The sequence below is a fragment of the Artemia franciscana genome, chromosome 14, assembly GCF_032884065.1.
Source record: "Artemia franciscana chromosome 14, ASM3288406v1, whole genome shotgun sequence".
Taxonomy (NCBI): Eukaryota; Metazoa; Arthropoda; class Branchiopoda; order Anostraca; family Artemiidae; genus Artemia; species Artemia franciscana.
In genome coordinates this window covers 12,314,713-12,334,847 of record NC_088876.1, presented here as the reverse complement: position 1 = coordinate 12,334,847, position 20,135 = coordinate 12,314,713, and the positions used below count along the sequence as shown (strand labels likewise).

Here is a 20,135-nt window from a genome sequence, read left to right as displayed (position 1 = left end):
ACTTTGAACATTTCAAAATACTGACTTAAATCACTACCAAAAACCAATTGTATTACTGTACCCCCTCCCCTAATATGAAATATATAGCCCAAGAAATTAACACAGCAAGCTATTCAATAAATTTTCAATAGCTACACTCTTTTCTCTTTGCTGCTTATTTACTGTCAAATTGGAAAAAAAATAGAAGAGTTGTACTATTGAAATACAAGAGCATATACAATTTGGCCTACAGACTATATTTGCATATTAGAGGTGTAAGGGTAAAATAAAGTAATGTACTTTTAAGAATGATGTAAGTATTTTGGAGTCTTTTGAACTAGTTTCAAGACTTAGATGAAATCCTAGATTAGGGAATTTTGTTGATCTTGGAAAGGAGTTAAGTTTGGTGACTAAGACTCTCAGGAATGAGTTAAGGCCCTTAATAATCCATGGGGTTGTATTTTAAAGCACCTATCGCTACACCTTCTCTCTCCAAAGGGTACTGACCATTGATTCTCAGTTCTCATCTAGCATCTGGCCTGTGAACACCTCAAGATTTATCTTCTGGGCTATTAACCTCTTGAAGAAAAAAAACATTACAAGAAATGGTTATGGTTAGACAAAGACTAGTTTGTCCTGAATGCAGACTGAGAGCGTTTACCAACTCAGTTGAACGTGAAGGTGCAATTGTTCATTTTATGCAGGAACTGAAAAGTGTGCAAAAATTGATGCAGCTAATTGGACTTATAGATGGTTGTGTCCTGATTGTTCCTCTAAGAATTGTTCAATCTTACAGGTAAATCATTCAAATTCACTAATTCTACCTTCAACTCATACCACCCCCACCATTCTCCTAATTCAAGAGCTAGGATGCTCACTATCCTCAAAGAACTAAACAATGAATTGCTGTTGCCTCTCCTGTCACAGAAGAAGATCCCACCTTCCCAATGCCTCTGTCATGAAGATGTATTCTCCCCTCTGGAAGCCTCTAGTCAGACAGAGGGCAACACTACTCTTTTTGTTGGCCCTTCTTCTATTCTTTGTACCACCCATAGTAACTTCCACCCCTGCTCAGGTGATGTATCAGTCCAGACCAAACCTTTATCCAGTCTCCCAAGCAACAAATAAATGCATCAGAATCCCCTTGTTAGAGATACTGTGTATCAAACAGAAAAGTACTTTATGAAACCTGACCACCTCAAACCAGAGTTTGCATTGTTGGAATTGAAAAACAAGCTAGAAGAGGCTTTAAAAAAAATTTCAATAATTATTTTTCACCCCCTGTTTACAGTACAACATAATGATATTTCTCCCCAACTGGATATTCTTAACTCCCCTCTCTTGACATCCTTAGTTCTAATAGCAGTAGTAGTAGTAGCTGTGGAATTAACTGTAATAGCCTAAGCTTTTATGACAATAGTAGTAGTAATATAAGTAGTAATAATAGTAACAGTAGCAGTGGTATGAGTAGAAGCAGTAGCATGAGGATGCAACTATTTTTTTTTTTTGTTAGTTCAACATCCCTAACAACAAGTAATGTTAGTTTCAACTTCACACACCAAACTGTTTCTAAGACATTGCTGCTACATTCTATTGACAATCTGCATACAGAGGGCATATTCTGATTCAGTTCATCTTCTTCCATCAAAATGACTTGAAAATTTCACCTTCATGCCCTTAGGCATAGTTGCAATAGTAGTCACATTAGTATCATTGACAGTACTAGTAATAGTATTGAATAGTGATAGTACTACTATTAACAGTAGTATTAACCTATTGCCTTTTGGTCAGTTGAACATCCCTCTCATTAAGTCATTGATGTTTCAACTTAATGCAATTAGCAGCTGCTGACGAGTGGTTTTTATAACCTGTATGTCAAATACTTCTTGAAATTTTCATCTCAATGCTCTTAGCCCTACAAGTAGGTGCAATAGTGTAGTAAATGTAGCAGTAACAGTAATATCAGCATTAGTTTGCAGATATTGCCTTGGGGATTTTTTATAGGATTCTATGAAAGTTTCAACTTAATACCCAAATGGATCTTGAGATACACTATTTTGGCAATGTACATGTACATAGCATCTTTCACTTTAGTTCAAATTTTCCCTTAATACTGTACATGGAACAGTGTGGTAATAGTTATGGTGGTAGTACATGTAGTAGTATTGATAGCATACAAATATTACCTTTTGATCATCTCTCTTATCATTTGCTGAATTTTCTAAATTAATATACTCAGTTATTGCTGTGTTGTACCCTTTTGAAATCCTTATACACATAACAGGTTTTTATTTAGTTCAATACTTCCCTCAATATTCTGTGAAAGGCTCACCTCAATGCCCTTTGTCTTCTTGGACAGCATAGTTCAAACATGCAAACCTTTCTCAATAACATTTACTATGGGTAAACAATGAACAAATATCCTAACTTATAGCCCTTGTCCTGAGGACTATGGGGATACTGATACCCCCAATAATGGAACTTTCGAAAATGCTGAAAAAATAGCTCCCTTAAAATTTTGATTGGATATGTTTCAGGGAAAAATAGGCTTGGGGGGATTGATATCTCTCTATTCACTTTTGCTTCTTAAAAAAGGACAAAGGACACTAAAACTTCCAACTTCCAATGAAATGGCTGTATGCTATCTAGCACTACTAGTGGAGTGGAGTTGTGATGCAACTGCTACCTCATATACTGACCAAATGTTTGCACAAACAGTAAATTTTTCCCTTAGTTTCTGTCTTATCAGCCTGAGTCAATTCTTCTTATACTAAGGCAAAATTCTAGACTAGCTACTTTTTGCTACCTTAAAGAGAGATTAGGTTTGACAAGTGAAAATATCAGTAAAGAATCCAGTGCCAAATAGGACATAGCCTACTCATGCAAGAATATTTCCAAAAGTAGATTGTTTATAATTGTGGTCTATATCAGTGGTTTTTTCTAAATTTAGGATTTAGTAATTTAGGTATTTGCTTTTGCACATAAATATATACAATACATTTATATGGATTTGCAGATCTTTGAAACCTCACAAATTGAGATTGAGCAAAGTTTTGAAGCTGAAAACAGTTTTCTTGCACTTCATTTAAGCAGAAGGCCTTTTTGGCAAGATTTCAATTTTATAACACATAAGTTTTTTGAAAGTTTTCTCTAGAGGTGGAAGGAGTGAAGATAGGTATTTCGTAATACCTTTTCGTGTCATACTAACTGCCGTACCCAACTTTTGATTTTTCTATTTCAAAAACTAAAGCAAGAACAATGTTGCCACTCAACCGATATCAAAAGCAATCCAAACAAGTGAAAAAGTGGTGTTTCTGCATAATCCTCGGGAATTGCAGTACATTTTGATACTTGTAATTCAAAAATGTCATGACTAGTTTTAACATAAAACAATTCTTTTAAAACAATCAGTTTCTCGTAACTTTTTCCTAAATGGACACTAAAGTATTTTGAAGGGATGGATTTTACCCTGAAATTTTTGCAAAAATGTAGAAAAATAACAAGGAAGAACGACGCCACCAGATCCCACCCTAAATGAAATGGAAAATACTGTCATTATTGATGGAGCCATTTTTTCCATATTCCTACCCTTTTATTAATTCCATATATCTAAAAGCCTGACCAGACTATCTCTTCTCTGGAAAATTGGAGGCATGGCATTCTTTTCTTTTCTGTTTTAAAGTATATCACAAGTTTATTTGTTGCTTCTGTTCATACGTTTTGAAGAAGTAATTGTAAAGAATAATCTCATTTTTTGTGATAATTTTCTGTAGATTTTGCTGTTGCAAGGGAGTATACCACTTACTTGCTGAAAAGAAGATCATCCATATGGTTTAAGTTTTTGTCAGCATGTCCTCACTTTTTTCCCCTGCCCCAAAGGAATAAAGGCAGTAACGCTTTTGTCTGAAATACAAGTAACTAATGGATAGGTTTTTTAACATTGCTTCTTTATTTATTGCCCTCCTTTCCTTAAGCTTGACTCCAAAAATGGAAGATCCCTAGTTTAAATGACTCCGCACTGAAATAAACCAAATGTTCAAGATCATTGGAAACATGAGATTTGGGCTTGAAAAAGATTGCACTTATATCTATGTACACCTACTGATTCTATGGTACCCGTGTTGCCATTTTTTTTTATCAAAAGTCGCTAGTTCAACTTTTTCGAGGGATCAGTGAACAAGGTACTTTGAGATGTGGCATTATCTAAGAAATGAAACGGAAAAGGAAAGCGACATGAAAGGCGTGTTTTTATGATCATGAGAAGGTTTTTAATAAAAATTATAGTTTTAAATTTGTTGAAACTGTTAATAGAATCATTCACATTGCCAGACAATGGTCACTATGCATCAGACAGTGTGTCATGTTTGTAAAGGTCCACATTAGGTGAATGATTTAAAATATTTTGGTTCACAACAATGCAGTCATACAAGGTTGCGTTAGTTTTCAACTTAAGGACTCATTTAACAAGTAATGGTTCTAGCCACACCTTCTGATGGCTACAATTAGCTTTTTGCTGACTTTTCTGGCCGCATATGGCGTTTAATGTCGACAAAAGAGTTACTTGACAAAGAAGATTTCCTGTCATAATCCAATTATAAATTATAAATTATATATATATCATATATAAATTATATAATATCATAATAATATCATAAATATCATATCATAACATTTATATAAATATCATAATATCATAACATTTATATAAATATCATAATTAAAATTATAAATCATAATATTTAAGAAAATCAATTTTTCTTAAAATACTAAAGACACTCAGAATTGACATTTTAATTTGGCAATGAAAAAAGTACTGAATCGTTTTTAAACATAGGGCAACATTACTCCTCGAGCTGATGATTTCAATGTTAGGACATGATGTCAATATCCAACTATGTCGACGTCGTCAAAATATTAGAGATTAATACATTCAGGTTAAGTTACATATGAAACAAAGAAGAAACAAATAATGAATGAAAATCAAATCAAATAGCAAAAAAAAGGGTGGTTGTCAACCAGTGGAATAATATATTAAAGTGAAAATAAACAGATATTACGACAAGGACCTCAGCTAAGTCATCTTCAGTGCTGAAAAAAAAACGGAAAAAAAAACTAAAATCTTATCTTTTAAAGTAAACCTCAAAAGAGGAAAAAAACTGGATAAAAACAGACAAGATAAATGATACATGATTACCTGAACAAATTTTTGGAACTCTGTCGACTAAAGAGATTACCACCCATCTTTTTACGAGAGGGAGGTTGTTTGACTAGAAAAGTAGATACCGATTATTTATACATAGAAAATTCAAAGTTACGAGTGTTTTTTTATAATTAAAACATCCAAGAAATAAAGCTTGCTGAATCTTCCAGTTCCATTGTAAATGGAATATTTGAATCAAAAGTGTTGCAATATACCATAAAATCGTTTAGAAATGTCTGTCCATGTTCCCAAAGAGACAAAATATCCTCAACAATGCGGAATCAGAGAAAGTTTTTCAAGGGAAATTATTCATAGTGGAATCTTCTATGAAGTCCACGTAAAAATTTGCAAAATGAGGAGAAACAACGGTTCCCTTCGGCAAATCTATAGGTTGAAGAAACAATTTGTCTCAGAAGCTATAATAAAAAGAGATCTCGATGCAAAAGCGAACAATGGTCGTTATCGTATCTATTTTTAGGGTCTTATAATCTGACCAAGCAGAGTTTTCCTCTAATTCCTTTGTAAGGCCTGTTTAGATTTTTTGGAAATTAAAAGAAGTGTACATGGAAATTACATCAGAACTAATTATAACAGTTTTTGCTGTTTATACTTTGATTTTATAAGCTTTCTATTAAGATCTACGGATTTTTTTGTACAAGATTTCTGTTTACTTAATATACTTGAAATTGGTGACCAGGAACTTTCCTACACTTGCAGCTGGGGAACTATAACATGCTACGATAGGACGTAACGGAATTTCTTTCTTATGGATTTCAGGCAGACTATAAAATATAGGAGCTAAAAATCCTTTGGGGTAGAGTTTTCTACACATTTGAAGGGGAATTAGTCTATTGTCTTTTAAAATTTCAATTTTTTTCTCAATTTCTGTGTTTATTTATGTGTAGGATCAGTTTCTAGTTCTTTTTAAGTACTTGCATCCATTAAAAGAACATTTATTTTGTTATAATAATCTGTGGAACCTATGATCACAACCGTGTTTCCTTTGTCCGCTTTTGTAATTACTGTGTTGCTGTATTTTTCAAGTTTCGGAGGATTCTAATTTCTTCGTTTGATTGAGTTGAAAGAAACAATGACGGCTTATAATCAAGAATATTCCTTACGACTTCTCTTCTGAGGAGGTCTTGATTTTCAACCTCACCGTGAGAGCTACAAATACCAGGTTTCACACTTGTAATCGGAATTCAAACGTCATGTACAGCCAGTGTAGTTTTAGAATGTATTCAGATTAAGTTACATTTGACATAAATCACCTTTCATGACCAAATCTTTACTTTATCCTACATACCTGAGTCATGGTACTTAAAGAATTGATGAAGACTAGGAACTTTTTACTCATAATTAGAAACTGGAGTTGGAAAATGGTTTTTTAAATATTCGTATCCTATACTTAAACATTCGGTAAAGGTTATTTTCCCTTGTCGTTCTGTAAAATGCTAGTCAGAAATAAGTTTACATTCTCACACGTCGAATGTAAACCAGCGTGATTGAGCAAATACCCAATGCAAAACCAACATTATTGTGACTTCACATGACTAATACATGAAGTTCGTAAATATCTAATATTATTTCTCACTGTGGATTTAACATTTTCATTTTAAGTTGTTTACGCTAAGCAATGGAAATATGAATCCACTTTTGCCCATGTAAGCTAATAATAATGGAAATTTCAATCCTTAGTTTATTTGATTTTGAATCTTCAGCCACGGTGGATTTTTTTATAATCTCTGCTCACAGCTGCAACTTTCCCAACCGTTTACACTCTGAAACATGTAACTAGGAATAAGAGATTCTAGATAGATAGTATTTTCTTCTTTCTTAATGTGATGCGGAATTTTGTATTAGTAAATGATCTATCAGGCCATTTCCCTCCTTTTCTATATTTAGAGCTAAGAGAATGGCGAGTCAGAGGACAGCTAGTTTCCGGCTGCTTTTGAGTGTGGACAAAATAGTTCAAACCTTCTTAGATACCGGTTAGCACTGACATCATGCAATATATATTGACAGAGGTATATTTTTTTGATCATAGTTTGACATAGTTTGACACTAGCTGCGTTTTCGACGGGTAGTCAGTGGTGAGGGGTTGATTATTTTTATCTTTTTCCTATATTTACTGTATTTTTTTCTTTTCTTTTTCTCAACACTTTTGGCTATTGAGCCTTGCAGGGAGTATGTGAAGTTTAAGACGTTGTCTTCGTAATTATGATAATATTCGGATTCCTCATAATTCATCAGTTAGATCAGATTCCAGGTCATCTGATTGCTTGTCAGTGCACCTAGGATGCTTTACCTGAGTTGGATAGAAAGTGTCAATCGTTTGATGTCTTGAAAAGGGTTGTGAAAACGATCTTGGCCTCTTGTTATTTTTTTTTTGTTGCCCACATACAGTTGTTGTCCCTGGATCGTCCAAGTTGAAAATTTCCAGTTGAATTGATAATTATATGAGGCAATTTGCATTGACTGAGTTTTCGACAGGTAGTCTCTAGTGGGTGGTTGATTGTTATTTTCTTTTTCAGTGTGTTTTTTTGTTTTTGTCTTTTAATTCTTTCTCCCTGCACTCCCAGTCATAGAGTTTTGTTTGGTATTGTATGTTAATTGTTTTGTTTTGGCTTACTATCAGTATCGCGCGTACATTTTCTTAAGGATTTTTTTTTTTGAACAGAAAATTTTATCTTATCTTAATATGTTGATACTACTGAAAAGGTCAACACATCATAAGGTTTATCATTGAGTTAGTTATGTTATTGTTAGGTTGCGTGTGATGAAGCCTCATCACCAAAACGTCAAGCCATAAAAGGATATAGTAAAAAAAAAACTGCTGTTTTGGCACCGATTTCAATAGGTTACAATAGCTTTTTTTGGAATAAATGTTCAGTACTTAATTTTTCATCACATGCATAATTTAGAAGATTTTCCCGTTCATGTTCCAAATGGATTACAAACTGATGTTATCCAATAATGCCCATCCTTTTGGAGATTATAGAGGTGGCAAAACTGCTGTTATTTTGGGAGTTAATGTTTGTTTAAAGTTTGGCCTCATTGTTCATTATAATTCAGACTCGTTTTAAAGTTCATTCCTTAATAACTAATCGTAGGATTGTATATCTATATATATAAAAATAAGTTGTCTGTGTGTGGATCTGTGGATCTGTGGATCAGGTGACGTCACCTGAAAAAACTGGATCAGGTGACTTCAAAACTGAAAAAACTAAAAAAAGGCAAAAACTACCAAAAAAACTAAAAACTAATAAAAAAAATTAAAAAGCTAAAAAACTAAAAAAACTAAAAAAAGGCAAAAACTACAAAAAAAACTAAAAACTAATAAAAAAGCTAAAAAACTAAAAAAACTAAAAAAAGGCAAAAACTACAAAAAAACTAAAAACTATTAAAAAAAATAAAAAAGCTAAAAAACTAAAAAAACTAAAAAAACTAAAAAAAGGTAAAAAACTAAAAAAACTAACTACAAAAAAAACTAAAAACTAATAAAAAAAATAAAAAAGCTAAAAAACTAAAAAAACTAAAAAAAGGCAAAAACTACAAAAAAAACTAAAAACTAATAAAAAAGCTAAAAAACTAAAAAAACTAAAAAAAGGCAAAAACTACAAAAAAAACTAAAAACTAATAAAAAAAATAAAAAAGGTAAAAAACTAAAAAAAACTAAAAAAACTTAAAAAAGGTAAAAAACTAAAAAAACTAAAAACTAAAAAAAACTAAAAAAAGGAAAAAACTGAAAAATACGCTAAAATAAAGGTTAAAACCAATAAAAAACTAAAAAAATAACTGAAAAAACTAAAAAAAGGCAAAAACTACAAACAAAACTAAAAACTAATAAAAAAAGTAAAAAAGCTAAAAAACTAAAAAAACTAAAAAAACTAAAAAAAGGTAAAAAACTAAAAAAAATAAAAAATAAAAAAAAACTAAAAAAAAGGAAAAAAACTGAAAAATAAGCTAAAATAAAGGTAAAAACCAATAAAAAACTAAAAAGAAAAAAAGGAAAAAAACTAAAAAAAATTTTCATCTAAAAAACTAAAAAAAACTAAAAAAGGTAAAAACTACAAAAAAAACTAAAAACTAATAAAAAAGCTAAAAAACTAAAAAAACTAAAAAAAGGCAAAAACTACAAAAAAAAACTAAAAACTAATAAAAAAAATAAAAAAGCTAAAAAACTAAAAAAAACTAAAAAAACTAAAAAAAGGTAAAAAACTAAAAAAAATAAAAAATAAAAAAAAACTAAAAAAAAAGGAAAAAACTGAAAAATAAGCTAAAATAAAGGTAAAAACCAATAAAAAACTAAAAAGAAAAAAAGGAAAAAACTAAAAAAAATTTTCATCTAAAAAACTAAAAAAAACTAAAAAAGGTAAAAACTAAAAGAACTAAAAAAGAAAAAAATAAATGACGACACTCAAAGAGAAAGCGACCAGGACAAAAGGAATGTTCGATTAGCAATCAACAAAGCACCGGGACACAGGGAGTATAAATGACGACCAGGACATAAGTAAAAAAAAAACTAACAAAACTAAAAAGAAGGTAAAAACTACAAAAAAACTAAAAAGAAAAAAAAACTAAAAACTAATAAAAAAACTAAAAAATCTAAAAATCTAAATAAACTAAAAAAGAAAAAAAAAGGAAAAATATAAAGGAGAAAAACAAAACTAAAAAACGAATGTATATACAGACCGGGACACCGGGATACAAATGACGACCGGGACACAGGGAATATAAATGACGACCGGGACACAGGGACACAACTGCAACGGGGACACCGGGGGAAACAGGGGGATATAAATGACGACCGGGACAGGGAATGGTCGATTAGCAATCACCATCAACAAAGCTCAAGGGCAATCATTAGAATCATGAGGTATAGATCTGAATACAGATTGTTTTCCCATGGACCATTATATGTTGCATGTTCAAGAGTCGGTAAACCTGACAATCTATTTATATGCAAAGACAATGGGACAGCAAAGAATGTTGTATATTCGCAAGTTTTACGTAGTTAAAACCATATATATATATATATATATATATATATATATATATATATATATATATATATATATATATATCTATATTCACAGGTGGGACATAGGGACACAACTACAATGGTGCGTAACTATTATGGCGCGTAACGACTTACACGCGCGGGGGGGCTTGGGGGGGGGGCGCGAAGCGCCCCCACCAACTAGGTGTTGGGGTGGCGCGAAGCGCCACCCCAACAGCTAGTATATATATATATATATATATATATATATATATATATATATATATATATATATATATATTCTTAATATATATAATTATAATATATATAATTATATATATTAATTAATATATATAATTATATATATATAATTTTTCTTAAATCTTAAGGGTCTGGAGCCATCCTATCCAGTGCAATTACCTTATTTTATATCAAAATTTGCTTTTCAGTGCTGGATGTGTTCCTTCATACAAGGTTTGTGGATACGATAGTGATCAAGACCCATTAATGAAGTTATTTTGCCCAATGAAACATGACAAATGTCATGTTTCATTCTAAACTCCGCATTTTTGGAATTACTAAAGAAAAAAAAGCTTAGAAAATTTAAATTTTTCTTTGTATGAGTACATTACCTTTCAGCCAAAAAATCTAACCCCCAAACAATTCCTTCAGCATTCCAGGTTGGATTAAATAGACATCGAATAATCGCTACGTCTAAAAACGACGCTAAGTTAATGTCCGCTAATGGTGACTCTTCGAAATTACCGTCTATGGCCGCTGAAGAGCACCTAGAAAAAAATAATAAAAGAAAATATATGCATCTTAGTTGAATTTAATCCTTTCACTTCATTCCTGTATTATATAGAAACGTATGCGCGCTGTATGAAAAATGGGAAGCAGTTTGTGATAACGATCTGCTAGTATTGATCAACCTTTGCCAGCTGCACCAGAAACTCTAACACGTTAGTTTTTTATTAAAATGGCTGCATAAAAATAGTCTGATTTTCATGGTGGTTTCAAACATATGAATTCTTATAATTTTAACTTCGTTTATCTTAAGCTATTACAATAAGAAAGCTCACTCGATAGAAGGAATATTTTGAGTAAAAAATAACCCCATGAGTAGCAGCAGAACTATGTGTTCTAAGGTACTTCTAAACGACAAAATGTGTCTCTCCGTGACCAGACGGTGTTGCTGCGGAGCTAGTAAGCATCGGTTCGCAAGATGCTGTTCAGCTATACCAAAGCATCATATCGACCATCTGGTCCACTGCATATGTCGTACCACAGTTGTATTAGACAGCAATAGTCTCAACCAACAGAAAGGCTCAAGGACAGAGTGTAAAATATATTGGCCTATCTGCCTGACAAGCTCCCAAACCAGATATTTGACAGGCTCCATAGAATCCAAGGAACTAGTCAAAAAGCTAAATGTTGATTTACTGATGAATTTTCTCTTATAATTTCTCAACAACTTCCACAATCCTCAAGAGATGCATCCTCTCCCCACATTTGTTGGAAACTATTCATACCCGTCGACTATGGGACACGAATTTGGTGATACTTCACAAACTCACGTATGCTGATGATATCAATAAGCTATATATGACCACCCAAGAACTCCACAACCACACGGACAACATCCCTGAAGCAACGAAGCCGTTCGGGATGCATATTAATACAAAAAAAGTTAAGTCATGGTTATATAACGTCAGGACTTTAGTCCCCCCCCTCTATAACAGTTGATGGGGAGCAAGTGGAAACAGCCAATTGATTACCTTGCCGCGACAGTTTCTTAAAGGCTGATAATTGCCATGCTGTTGACATTCAACACTACCTAGCCCTTTCAGCTCTAGTTTCAGAAGCATCTCGAACTTATGGAACTCTAGCCTCATTTCTAACCATCTGAAAGTCACCTTTTTAACAGCGTAATCATGCCATTTGGTCTCTATTCGCGTTATTCATGGACAGTAAAAGCCAAAAACGAGTGTAGCCTACCCTTCTCATATTCGAAATAAAATTCTTGCGCCAGATGGCGAAGATTAAGTACAACGACCGTGTTACAAATGAAAAAATCAGAAGAAAACAAAGGTTACTTTTTGACTAGTGCTTCCCTGAGGAAGTTAAGTACAATAAAAATAGCCGCGTGTGACTAATCTTCAAGTGACTAATTTAATGATTACCTTTTAAAAATTTGGGAAGTAATTTGTACATACTATATTATCTATAGGGTTGTTCGTGATTCAAGTTCTGTTATAAATTTGAATAAGCAAATATACCCCAATTCTTCATGACTTGAAAAAGAGAAATTTTATTGTAAATGCGTGAGTTGAGAGAAGCGGCAGCCCCCTTATGGATGTAAAAATACATTTTGTTATAAGCTTTGAGGTGCCTGATTCTTGTTTGAGGAAAATTGTTGGTTTCATACATAGATAATAAGCAAATAAATGCCTTGAAATTTGTTATAAGCCTTCAGTTTCAAGGAAATAGTTTTGACATAATAAAATCAATAAAGTCTTAGGAAAGTCGCTGGATGTTTTCTTTTTAATTTTCTCCCAAGCCCTGTCATTTAGAATTTACGATGACGAAAAATCAGAATTGATCCCAAATCTTAAGTTTTAGTGCCTCTATTAAGGGCTGGACGATTCCAGAAGGGAGCCAGCAGTAATTTCAGTACTCGTTTTGCCCTTGGCTACTCCCACGGCCTGGCATGGCGTCAGTTCAAAATTTCCATGAAACCATTTTAATCAACAATTATCGAGAGATCCAAAATTTGCCTTTTGGTTGAGACGATCTGCTTCTGTTCCAGATGCAGACCCTAAATTACTTTTATACAGCCTATTATCCTTGCATTTATATTAGTAGACTCGTGGGTATGTTATACCTTGTTGAAATCAGAATCACGCAAGGAGAGTTGGTCCATATAATTACATTGACCTGGGGTCTGAGCTTCCCTCTCCCCCAAGAAAATTTTGCTTTTACGAGCATATTACTTCTTATCTGACCTTTAAGAGATTATGCAGGGACTGTTCCAATAGACGACATAAACCTCAAAGCCAAAAAAGAATTTTGTACATTTACTCATGGGGTTTCAATGAAGCATGGAGCTAAAATTCTTTTTTTAGGATCCATGTTTTCTAATTGCTAGCTTAAAAAATACAGAACCTTATATCTTATATTGCCCCAGGGCAAAGCTTACAACCCATGCCCTGAGGGCTGGTGGGGAGATGGTAATTCTCAAAGACACAATTTCTGGACCTTTCACTTTCTCAAAATTTTGACCGGATGTGTTTGGAGAGATATTGGGAGGGGGGGGATTTACCCTCCAATTACTTTCGACTACTAAAAAGGACACTAGTTCTTTCAATATCCAATCCAATGAGTCCTTTTCAAAGTTTCTACGACAACTCCTTCTGGAGTTTCAATTTCTGGACCTTTAACTTTCTCAAAATTTTGACCGGATGTGTTTGAAGAGATGTTGGGCGTGGGGGGGGGGGGTTACCCTCCAATTACTTTCGACTACTAAAAAGGAAATTAGTTCTTTCAATATCCAATCCAATGAGCCCTTTTCAAAGTTTCTACGACAACTCCTTCTATACGAAGTGCCATGGTCTAGAACCAAAAAACCAACATCGTTATCACGCTGCCTATAAATACTAGATGTTAATACTAGAATGCTATATGGCACTGAAAATATTTTCGACGGCAAAGTCAGTTTCCACTCCTATAAGTGACTTGTACTCTTTGAATGGTACCATAATAGACGTATTCAATCATTTATGAAAAATATAAAGGCATGTGCAAACAATGCCCCAACATTTAAATAATAAAATGTAAACAATGCTGCGGTCTTTTGTTAAAACTATAAAATAATTTATTCCCTTGACTATAATAATCGTAAATTTACCCTAATGTAGGCTGGGATCCGGAGGTATCTTTGAGCTTGGACGCAGACAGAGTTTTGCTAGGATCTGACTGTCTTGGACGAAACATATTTGTTCTTGCTTTGTATATTGACGAAGACCGTCCCAATTCGGATTCTGGAGAAGATGTTAAACGAAATATGACAACATGTTCATCTTCAACACTAGATGTTTCTTCAGCTATGCTGTCATGAAGATCTTTGGAGATAGTTACCTGTGCCTAAAAAAATGATGCGGTAAATTTTCAGTTTTCACAGAATTTTAATAACTTTGAAAAATATGGTGGCCAGCAGTTGCTCTCGACTTACTGGGAACGATTTGAACTAATTAGTTGGAACGGGGAACTAGTTTCTGGACGTGTATGGACCTTAGGGGTACCTTATTTATGAAAGTGGTAAAAACCACACGATATTCACGTGATTAAAATAGAGATATGGATAAGGTGTAAAACACATGAGATTTTGGCGTGTTTGGACCAAGACCAAAAGGTTCTCTTCTCACATAGCTGACCAGTAAATCGCCTCTTTGCTTCATTTTGTCGATTTTCGCTTATATTGATTTACAGTTTAAAATTATCTTTTCCATGTCGTTGTGTGTTACCTCCTTTTTTTTGGTCCAAAAAGGTTTTTAGTAAGCTTATAATTTTGATTGGTTCCTAATTCTATGTTTAACCTTAGGTTCACACACAAGAAGTTGCTGCGATAGGCAATTTTTGTCAATCACGGCAATCAGCAATTTTCGTTGCCTTGTTGTTCGCACAGGATTTTCGCATTGGTCAATTTTTATCCGCAAAACATTTGAAATTAAAGCCCGTGAAAAGAATGAATCAAGAAGATGTTCTGCTTCTATCTCTTGCTGCAAGGAGGAGAAAGAGAAGATGAATTTGGTAAGCTTTCCTAGTCATGTCTCGCACGATTTCAAATTTTCTGTTGTCCTGGATACCTGCTCCCATGCTTTAGCAGCAGCACTGAGTTGTTGTGACCTTTTGCTTTCTTTTTCATATATTATATAATTAAACTGAACAGCCCTTGTCAGCTTCTCAGTAATATTATCAGTATCTTCCATTATGTTGCTGCTGCGCACAGAAAATTACTATTAAAATTGCTTCATCGCCCGATTAAAGTTGAATTTTTTCCATTCCACGAAATTGCTCAAAGAAGCAACTAAAATTACTCAAAATGGCAACTAAATTGCGGCGATGGACGATTTTCGCTCCTTTGTGAACATGTGTGAGACCCCAGAGTAAGTAGTTGACGTTATAAAGGCCTTAATAGACCATCCCAACATTTAGAGGAATACGCTTTAAATATCGTGCTGGGTTATCCCAACAATAAAACTTGTTGATTTTTCTTCAGAAAAGACTTTTCTGAGAAAATGGGTTTTGTCCATGACAAACCGGTTTATAAATTCATACTCAGGATTCTAAAAAGGGCCATTTCACTGAAATTCTAAATTCTTTAGATCATGCTCCACTGACAACCAGGAGTGAGGATTTGAATAAAAAAAAAAATTATTTATTGGGTCAAAATTTTCACAGTTTTACGGCAAGTTTCATCAGACACAACAAATTTCATTGATAGGCTGATCTACATAAAGCCCAATGGTGATGGTAGACACCATTGAGAAATAATGTGATAACATCCACTATATTGAAGCAAGAAAGGAGAAAAATTACTATTTAAACTTAATGCAAATAAAGATACTAGCATCACTTGCCACCCCCCTTCAAGAAGTGAACTGGGCAGGCTCATGACGCCATCCCCCTTTCCACCTCTTTGTCGGTAGGCAAGTAAGTCAGGAAGATATCCATTATAATACTTATTAATAATAACCAGTGTATAAAAATGACGCAGTCCAGCTGCAGGGGTCATATTTGTTTCCCTGTATATTGGCCTCGTAGAATCTCGGTTTGAAACTCTACAAATAATTCTAATGGCGTTGTTCTGTATTACGCGAATTGGGCGAAGTATAGAAGGTAAAGTTCCAAGCCGTATTGACGAACAATATAAAATATACGGATGTATTAATGAAAAATGAAGTAATCGTAAAATATGAGAAGGAAAAATATATTCTAATTTACTAATATTTCCCAAATTAAGTGATACTAATTGCAAATAGATTTTAAACGGTCTTTAAATGATAGAATATTGTCAAAATTAATTGCAAGGTATTTAATGTACCTAGCACGTTTGATGGTTACCCTCTCAAAGTTTATGTCCTTAATCCATGGGTAATAATTTGGAGATCGTGAAAAAATAACAAAATTAGATTTATCCATATTCAATACAATTCGGTTTACCTTTAACCGTATACATATTTATAAAACGTCTCTATACATTTAAGGTCTGTTTCTCAAGAGGAGGTAGGTAAAATTATTTTTGAGACGGAAAGTACGTCAGCCGGTAGTGATTCCGTTATTCTTCTTGTGTTGAAAACAGCGTATCATTTCAGATGCGTTTACCTCCTTTATTATGATTGTCTGAAACAGGGCAGGCTCCCTGATTGAATGAAAATTGCTGGAATAACCCCCGTTTTTAAAGGTGGTAGTAAGAATGATGTAAGAAACTATCGACCTATTTCAATTTAACTCATTATTTCCCGTGTTTTAGAAAAATGTATCAACACTAGAATATATGAGCAACTGGAACGACATAGACTGCTACATTCTAATCAATTTGGTTTCAAGAAGGACAGAACTACAGAGATGGCGTTTATAGCTTCTATAATCAATAGAGCTCTAGGTAAGAAGTTAAGGGTTGCTAGTTTTTTTGCCTGATTAAGGCATTTGACACTGTAGATCACCAAATATTATTAAGAAATGTGGATCTTATGGATTAAGAGGTACTACTTTGAGTCTGCTTCGTAGCTATCTTCAAAATAGAGAACAATATGTCCACCTAAATGATGATATTCTATCATTTAAAGACGGTGTAAAATGTATTTACAAGATATTGTCACGTAATTAGGGAATTATCCGTAAATTAAAACATATTTTCCCTTCCCATATTTTACGATTACTTTATTTTCCATTAATACATCCGTATATTTTATATATGCAGCTGGACTGCGTGATTTTTATACACTGATTTTTATTTATAAGTATTATAATGGATTTCTTCCTTACTGTTTTAAAGGAATATTCTGTGAGAGGTCAGATATTCACCGACACGATGCACAGGCAAGGGGTGATATTAAAATTCCTCGTTTAGTTTCTAAAAGGTCTTCTTTTTCTATTATTTATAGAGCGTCTAAACTTTGAAATAAGCTTAGCAAAGGAACTGGATAATTTTATTCAATTTAACTCTGAGCTGCGATTGGAGTTGCTTGGTAAATATTCTTTTGAAACATATTACAAGAATTTATTTATATTTTATCAATTATGTAATTTGTTGCTTCGAGATTTCAGTATGTTATGTTTTTGTAGAATAATTGATTAATTTGGATTGTTTGGGCACATGGTTTCATCCCCTTATTCTTTTTTTGATTTTTTTTCTTTTTTCAGTTCTTTCTTTTCTCATGATTGTTTGTTGTTAATAGCACACCCATGCAAGCTATGCTTTTGCTCTAATAAAAGTGCTAATAATAAAAGTTGTTCTACAAAAAAAAAACAAAAAAAACTCGATTTAACTAAGTAGATCACTTAATTTTCCATGACTATGTTCAGTGACGTATTATTGTCCATCAAATTTTCTCAAGGTATCTCAAAAAAGGCAGAGCTACTTAACAACTCAATTTGAGAATTTCCATGAGATACGTGTACATTACTATCCCTTGGATACCGCTAACAAAATAGACTCACTAACCAAACAGGCCCCAGTAGTAATTATAGAAACAGTGAATGACGTCATTGGACGACAAATGTTCAATGGAAAACTGTGGATTACAGATGACATCATTAAGATTTGCTAGGATAAACGTATTTTTTGTTGTAAATTAGATCGCAACACTATACAGACTATAGAGTCTACTATACAGTCTGTATACTTATTACAGACTAGGAAGGCACTCCATAGCCTCCTGTGGCTCGTGACCCCTAAGCCTCACGAGCTATCACTCACGTGTCATGAGAAAGTCCTACTTTGACAAAAACAAGCTTCAACTCTTACTAACATTGGAGAATATCAGACCAGCTTCTGCCCTGGAAGATTCACAATCAATTAGATATTTGCTGTTTGATAACACATGGAACGATACATCGAATTAGCACAAGACATCCATCAAAAATTCGTTGACTTCCATTAAGTAATTGTCCTAATATGGTGCAAAAGACCCTGGCATATCCTTCTTCACTACGAGATACCATGTGATATAGTCAAGAAAATCAAAGTCAAGAGTCTCTGCAACTGATTCAAGGCCAATTCAAGTTTCAAGGCGAACATAACCACCGATAAGATGTCAAAACAGTTTACAACTTCGTCAAGAGTGCTTCATGATTGTATCTTATCACCACAGGGACACTAAATGTCCCTCTATCACTGATGCATTCAGAATGTGAAATAATAATAGGAGGGCTGGTGATGGATAATCTTGTCCACACTGATGATACTGACGGGTTAGCCAATAGCCAACTCTTCATAAGAACTGCACGCGCAAGGGGATAAACGCTACGATCCCACTAAGCTCTTCTGGTGGAGATCAATGTCAGCAAGACCAAAACCAGCTTAAAAACTCGGAATGCTTCTGTTCAACAGTTTTGCAATTCCTGCTCTCATATACGAATGTTAAACGTGGACACTAAAAATCTACGACGAAAGAAAACTTCTAGTTTTCAAGATGAAAAGCTTCCATTGCATTACCAGAATAACTATTCTGACCACATCACAATTATAGAAGTACACCAAAGGTTCCAGTCCATTGAAACTTTTCTGGCAACATCTAGAAACAGCAACTGCGCTGGTTTGGCCTAGTCAAGCGAATGGAGCCGACTGGCCGTCCAAAAGTTGCATTTAAAGGATCTCTGCATGGCTTTTTTCCACAAGTCAGACTACGAAAACAACGGACGTAGAAATTCAATTCCAAAAACATCAAATTAGCCCAGCTTTCACATACCAGACATAAGAGAAAAATATATCGAGCCCTTACACGTGAGCTAGCAGGAGGGTTGGTCCCAAAGTTTCCAACGAAGATGGATGGGACCTACGGAAGGAATGGGTTCCAACGAAGATGGATGGGACCTACGAAGATGGTACGGAAGGAATGGATACGAATATTTTTTCATATAAGCACTACTTGCACAAAATTAAACTACGACCAGCCCAAGATCCAATTTAGGAATTACGCTCAAAAGTTTTCCACTTCTGACCCACTCATCTCCTGCTCAAAAGAAATATTAATATGAATAACTTCATGAAAACAATTGATTCATCGTTATGATAATTAGGGTATGATAATTTTTATTTCAAAACGTCTCTCGCAAGAAAAACAAATTGTGTTGAAAGAGTCGGAAGAAATTGTTCTGTAAGAGCCAAATTTTTGAGTAGAATTTTGGCAGGTAAGCACTACTTGCACAAAATTAAACCACGGCCAGCCCTGGATCCAATTGTGGGATTACGCTAAAAAAAATTCACAATTCTAAGCTTCTCATCCCCTGCTCAAAAGAAATATCAAAATCAATAACTTTATTGAAGAAAGTGATTCGTCATTATGATATTTAGGATATGATAATTTTTATTTCAAAACGTCTCTCATAAGAAAAAAAAATTGTGTTGAAAGATCCAATTCCTTCTTTTTGTTAGAATCTCGTATTAGAAGATAATATTTCACCTTGTGGAACTACACAACATTATACCATAGCTGGTATGGACTTGTGAAGGGTTATTGTCACCAATATTGTATTTCGTTTAGAACTCGTACTTAACAACAATTATGAATTATCAGAAACAAGTTTCTTTAGTTTTTTTCTTTAGTTAATAGCTTTTTTCATTTCTATATGTTATTTTCCTGTACGTTTTAACTGTTTAGTCTTAGTTTTTCTTTTTTTTCTTTCGATAAAGCCTTCCAGATGGAACGGTGAACTACACGAGTTTCCCCC

At 33.7% G+C, this 20,135-nt stretch overlaps 1 protein-coding gene across 9 annotated transcripts in view; it reads right to left on the bottom strand.

Moving 5' to 3' along the window:
- Window positions 1-20,135, bottom strand: part of LOC136035321 (protein unc-80 homolog) — a 287,805-nt gene that overhangs the window by 202,179 nt on the left and 65,491 nt on the right. For all 9 annotated transcript variants that reach the window (XM_065717033.1, XM_065717036.1, XM_065717037.1 and 6 more), the window contains 2 exons: window positions 14,089-14,324; window positions 10,814-10,969 (listed from right to left, as the gene is read on the bottom strand). In XM_065717033.1, the coding sequence (XP_065573105.1) occupies window positions 10,814-10,969; window positions 14,089-14,324 (392 nt within the window). The remainder of the gene's footprint in view (window positions 1-10,813; window positions 10,970-14,088; window positions 14,325-20,135) is intronic.